The sequence below is a fragment of the Papilio polytes genome, unplaced genomic scaffold, assembly GCF_000836215.1.
Source record: "Papilio polytes unplaced genomic scaffold, Ppol_1.0 DF821289.1, whole genome shotgun sequence".
Taxonomy (NCBI): Eukaryota; Metazoa; Arthropoda; class Insecta; order Lepidoptera; family Papilionidae; genus Papilio; species Papilio polytes.
The window spans coordinates 3,726,329-3,732,991 of NW_013527915.1; the positions used below are offsets into that span (position 1 = coordinate 3,726,329).

A 6,663-nucleotide genomic window follows, 5' to 3' on the forward strand; every position below is an offset into this window, starting at 1 on the left:
TTAAGTTGTTAATGTGGGATATAATATTGAAGCTTGATAGAATTTCATGATATTTTAAATGTTTAAACCCACGATCGAAACATTACTAGTCCGTCACCTTCTGATACTGTAAGATTCCTTTCTTATTCCATTTTTACTTAGGTAGCGAGTCCCGTTAAAAGACAAATGTTATATGCGGAGTTAACGAGGCAGCATATAGGAACTCAAATATATAATGTTTGCGTAACTAAGCTTTTGTGTGAATAACTGATAGGAAACTTGAACGTTGAGTTTCAACATACCAATTACTGTTGCTGTGTGGAGTAATTTATTTCGGAGCTGAAACCCCGCAAATTTGCATTTAGATTTTCAGTTGCCATCGATAAAAGCCGCAACGGAATAGTTAATAAGCTTGTGTGTTGTGTCATACGAGTATATTATTATTTAACTTTGGTTTTCACTGACGATGGATGTATTTATTTATATCGAAATGAAAATATACCGTCATTGGGAACACATATAAAAACCTACATTAATATTAGTCGAGAAAGTATGTAGATATAATGTTCGTAAGATACGGGTTTCTTACCACGATTGAATTATTTTAGCTCCCGATTTTCAGCACAGTTGCATGCGCCATGTTCACGGGTTGACTGAAGTGATGCGGTAATGTGAAAAAAGTGTGTGTTACGAACATTATATTTGTAAAAACCACGACAGTTTAAAGTTATATAAGTATGTAGATCATTGCCAGATTGCCCTTTAAATGCATGACGATGAAACTATGAAATTAATTGAAGGAAGAAATAAATTGAATAAAACATGTATCATCCTTCAACTTTCTTCTGCTTGAAGTCGTTTTTTTTTTAATTTCCGGAAATTTTTCAACTATTCTTGTATTTGTTACTGTTAAATTAATTTTTGTAGTGGATTTTTCGTCAAAATAAATATCCAACAGAACGCTTTTTAATAACACGGATGCAAAATAACGCGGTTTTAATTTCGTTCGAATTTCCATTCCGATATATTTGTACAGGAAGTACTGGCGCCGACGATTTAATGACCTTTTGGTGGCTCTGATGGCACAATTTGCAATTTGCGTAAATTATCGTGAAAATACATTTTCATTTGGTTGGTATTGGATTTGGCCAACATTGGATATAATTCCAATTGGTGATTTGGATTTCGTGAAACTATTTTTAAATGATGATACACTGATTTGGGAAATAAATTATGTAGATACAATTAATTAATGTTGAACTTAAAAAACAGCTTTTTATTGTATTTACCAAAAAATCATAATAATTTTAAAAACTAATTATTACCCCGTTCATAAACAAAATCAGGTCATTTACAAGGAAAAACTAAACTATACCAATATTGAAAAAGAGGAGACATTTGTAATGTTGTATTTTTGTATTGTATTGAAATAACTCATAAACTACTGGGTCGATTTCAAAAATTCTTTCACCATTAATTTTCATTAGTACATATAGGACGTGTTTTATTATTTTTTTAACTTTACGGGGACAAAGTTGCGAGGAACAGCTAGTTTATGAGATAAAGCTAGCTGATGCGCTATTAAATTTAAGTACAAGACATGAAGACATTATGAAAAAACAAATGAAGTACGTAACGAATTTAATAATTACGTTTGCATTACAATTTATGAGGCATTTGATGTAATGCATTGCTTAAATCTCACGCTGTAACGCAATATTAACATTTTTACCTAATCTGTCATCCATTACACTTTCGATATAACTTTATTGTCACACTTTATCAGTGATACCGATTAGTGGAAAGGACGATTGGCCGTATCAGTTCATTTTCACTGTCAAGAGCTTTATTAAGCGTCAAACTCAACAGACGGACAATACCTGCCACCTACAACCGAATAAAAGAATAGTGCAAATATTGTTTATTATGCAAATCGTTCGAAGAGATTTTAACGAAAAACAGACCTCAACGCTATCATCTTTTGTAAGGTGAGGAATTGTTTTATGATTTTTATATACTACTAGTTTTCGCCCGTTACTCTGTCGGCGTGGAATTAAGAAAAACAAAAGTGAGTAGCCTCTGTGTTATTGCAGATTATCCTCTATATCTGTGCCAAATTTCATCGAGATCCGTTTACCCGTTTAGGCTAGAAACTCTAACAAACATCCATCCATCTGAACTTTCGCATTTATAATATCAGTAAGATTATGTAGTTTACGCATTTGGTTCAGTAATAACATATTTCATAAGTAAATTTTCTATACGATTCAGGTTTAAAACTAATTTACTAAAGTGTATTTACTGTTTTTTTTTATTATAATACTAACTGTTACCGTGCGGCTTCATCCGCATGAAATTATGAAAATTTTATTTTGTTGTTTACATTTGTCAAATTATCAATAGCAAATGTCAAAATGACACGACATGACAAATCTTGGAAATTTTGCTTCCTTGATGTTGGCAGCAACTTATGGTCTCTTTCCCACATTAGGGTTTTTAACCAAAATATTTACCCCCTAATTTTAATGTCGTCAAAATATATAGCCTAAAGCGTAACGTAAGCGTGGGGCTTATTATTAAAAAAAGATTTATTCAAAAATATGTTGTAACTGCTGACATCTTAGATAACAAAAAAGTGTGTGTTTACGCTTTATTATAATAGTATAGATATACAGTAAGGAAATCTTAAAATTACTTTAAGAATTTCGTTTTAGGAATACATCATGCAGCCGTGGTTGGTTACGATTGGTTGTTCAAATAATATTCGGTGTAATAACTGTGGTCAGTTTCATTCTGATTGTCTTTATGGCGTTCCGTGGTCCAATAAAAAGACCTCCCACAAATAGTAACCGGTGTAAATCAGACAGTTGCAGAGTGGTATGCTATAATGCACCTTATTATAATAGCCACGAAGAAGACATTATAAACATTGCAATGGTAAGCTATAAATTAATAATACTAATGTTATTAAGAGAATATCCATTTATAGAAGTAATATTTGTTTCTCAGGATACGGAATCTAACTGCGAAAGAATGTTTTTGATGCTCAAAAATCCGATGTTCACTAATTCTACGCTACCAATGAATTGGTTATCTGGTTTGAGATCTAAAATACGATCGTTGACTATTATCGGAGGAAACCTAAAACACATACCGCCCAACGCTTTTATCAGTCCATTCGCCACACATGTAAGGACTCTGTGTCTAGAGGATGTAACATTGACCACTTGGCTTCCAGAAACTTTTATAGGTCTCTCTAATATTCAGGAGCTGTTAATTAAAAATACTGAATTGTTAACAATTCATTCAAGTGCATTGAAAACGCTTGACGATACGTTGACAACTTTAGATATCAAAGCGACTAACGTATGGAATCCTATAAACGTTACTGGTTCAGCAAATCCACAGAAACTGACTACTGTTGATTTTTCTAGAAATATATTTATAGATATTTTAAACAAAAATAGCTTTTCAAAATTACAAAACTGCAAAATGTTATATTTGAATTCATGTAAAATCGCAGTAATTTCTAACGGTACATTCGATAATTTGATGAACATAGAGATTTTGTTTTTAAATAATAATTATATCCATACAGTACCAACTGGTTTATTTAGTCAAATAATCGCTCTAAAACATAAACCAAGAATCAATTTACAAGACAATCCTTGGATGTGTGAATGTACGATAAATGATTTAAGGAAATTGCACAAGCATGATTTATTAATAGTGGAACCCTCATGTTACTATCCCAAAGAAGTTCGCGGATTAACGTTTTCCGAATTTGAAAATTATTGTACAACCAATGATTCAAAAACACAACTTATAATTCCTGACAAAGACGTTAATGAAAACTTTAACAGAAGCAATCAAACATTGAATATTGAAAATAAACTATGCGAGTATGACGGTCAAGTGAACTATGAAATTACACCTTTAGTTTCAGCCTCTAATAAATATCGCTGTTCTAGCTTTAGAGTTCAGAATTACAAGTTAATACCGACAGTTTCTAATAGCTTATGTGATTTATTTTCGACGGACAATAAATGGCTCAAACCAGTATTTTATTCGAGAAGTCAACCAAATTCAGTTATCGAAATATCATCATATGGACCTTCTGACTATGGTTTACTTTGGTATAGAGCCAACTGCCCTCGTGAAATATACTGCGTTTCCCGTTTACCGCAAGTACTGAGACTTTTTAACGTAAATAAAAACAATCAATACATATTTTGCCCGTTTTCTAACAAAACGGTAATGACTAACGAATGTGTTGTTTATGATTTTTCAAAATCTCAGCAACCGTATTACAGGAATCCTATCTACTTATTGTGTACGATAACCGCTATAGTTTGTCTTACATTCGGTGCTCTTGGAGTTTACGGTCTAATTCGTAAAAACCCAGGACTACTGAAAGGAAGCAAGAGAGTTCTTTTTGTGAAACATAAGCAAGTTGATGCATTGGTGTTACCACCTAAAGTACCTATAAGAAATAACTTAATGAATGAAACACATTTGTCAAACAGTAATAGGAATATATTTATTATGTCACCTAATTTGAACAATTTACCGATGAAATTTACAAGAATGAATTCGACTAGAAGCACTAACAGTAGTAACCCCAGTTACATTTCGGCGATACAACCGAATGAGGATCAATTAGCGCAATGGCGGCTGAAGCACTACTTGGAAAAAGAGTCTACTGTTCATTCTCTTGACTCCTGTACGTCATCAATTTCTTGGATTTACGACGCTGATTCTGTACCTTATTTTCAACTTGATTCTAAAGAACCTATTTATGAGATTGTTAAAAAGAATTGAACTCAACAAAAGTTCTTTTCTATTTATCTACAGATACTTTCGCAGCTGTTTACACTTTAAATTTACATCCATAATAATTTAATTAATTGCTTTTGAGATATGTACATTCGTATGTATTAATTTAAAACTACATCAACAAAATATACGTATTTTTGTAAGTCGTTTTTAATTTAAATTGCCTTCGTCATTTTCAAAACAGTTACAATATAGTTATTTGATTATTTTGCTAGATCATATATATGCAATTGTGTAACATTAGCGGTTGTGCATGACATTTGTTCAAGTCGAGTATGTGACAGCCACAAACCTCGAGTACATTGTCACAACGATGACGACACGATACCCTCATAATACTAATACAGCTGTTTGAGACGTTTGAGCTAAACTTACGGGTATTATCTGAACCATTAGTCATATGCAGGGCTGTATTACGTGTTAATCAGCTGTAACTATGATTTACTTTCCTACAATATATAGCATGATATGAGCATGTTATGAGGTGGGATGAATCGAATGTTACAAGTAGAACGTTAGTTATGAGTGTGGAGGTACACCGGTAGAGGTAGACTTAGAAAGAGTCGGATGGATTGCGTGAAAGGTGACACGATCAAAAAGGAAATGATGACTGAGATGACGTATGATAGAGATTTGGAGGACCAAAACCTGTTGCACCGACCCTACGGTAGTATGATAAGAGGGATGATGATGATTCTAGAACACAAATTGTGGTATGATTCGTTCCTTGGAGTTCCCCAGACCCTGTTTAGTGACTCATGCATAGCAAAAGGGTTAAGACTTTTTTCTCTTGGAAGTTATACAATGATGGTTTAATACAATTATACTTTTATAGTTCATATTGTTACTGAAAAATTGTACCTTTAAAAGAGAAGTTTTGACGCCAACATTAGTTGGAAACGAACTACAATATTATTGGCGCACTCATCAGTTTTCCGGTGCACCAAACAATGAATTTGGCATCGCATTCTTACTAGAGACAGCTGCTATTTTATTCTATAACGTATGACAGGAAACAAAAAAGTTGGTAATGAAGTGTTTAACATGAACAAAATGATTGCAGCCTTATTTGTGATCATGCTATGAGTCTTTGCATGTAAGAAATTCTAGATGAATCTTTGTTAATTGTGTAGCAGTCTTTGACAGAATTGTTGATTCTAACTTATTTTTAACGATATTTTCTCAAAGGTGATGTTCAAATCCTGTTTTAACTATTATAATTTGTATCATAGATCAAGTAGAAAGATAGAAAACCCGTAGATTAAGGTTATTAAAGAAGAAAAAAAATACTGCATTATTGTACTGTAGGTACTATTAATAACAATTATTTGTGAACATCAGTAAATGAGATGATGAGATTAGATAAAACGTTAATTGGATATGGACGTGGCCCTACGTCCGCGTCGAGTGCCTTGCCAATTTTAATTGATGTGCTTTTAAAAGGGGGCAAGAGGCCTTGATTGTAACTGATGTTCATAATTGCAGATGCCTAAAAATAAATAGAATTGTATAAGATATCTGAAAAGTGACTTAATATCAGTGCGACATATAAATATCAAAAAAAAAAAATAATAATAATTTCAAATGAAAACGACAAACAAAAACAATGAATACAGGGTGAACATAGCTAACTACGAATTTGGACAGAATTTAAAATCTGAGTCGGCAAGTTTTCGTTCAAAAAATTGTAACAAATTTGTATTTTTGTATGTATTTGGTTCACGTAAAAACTACTGGGCCGATTTTAAAAATTCTTTCACAATTAGAAAGGTAATTTATCTACGAGTAATTTGGTTTTGGTTTTTAATATTTTTTTTAATTCCACGCGGGTGAAGTTGCGAGCACCAG

The 6,663-nt window shown here is 32.6% G+C and overlaps 1 protein-coding gene across 1 annotated transcript; it reads left to right on the top strand.

Moving 5' to 3' along the window:
• Positions 1-1,856: 1,856 nt before the first annotated feature.
• On the top strand, positions 1,857-4,812 carry LOC106109257. Its single transcript, XM_013290672.1, has 3 exons — positions 1,857-1,967; positions 2,694-2,916; positions 2,989-4,812. Exons 1-3 carry the CDS (start codon positions 1,906-1,908, stop codon positions 4,798-4,800), a joined length of 2,097 nt encoding a protein of 698 aa, XP_013146126.1. The 5' UTR covers positions 1,857-1,905; the 3' UTR covers positions 4,801-4,812.
• The last annotated feature ends 1,851 nt before the right edge of the window (positions 4,813-6,663 follow it).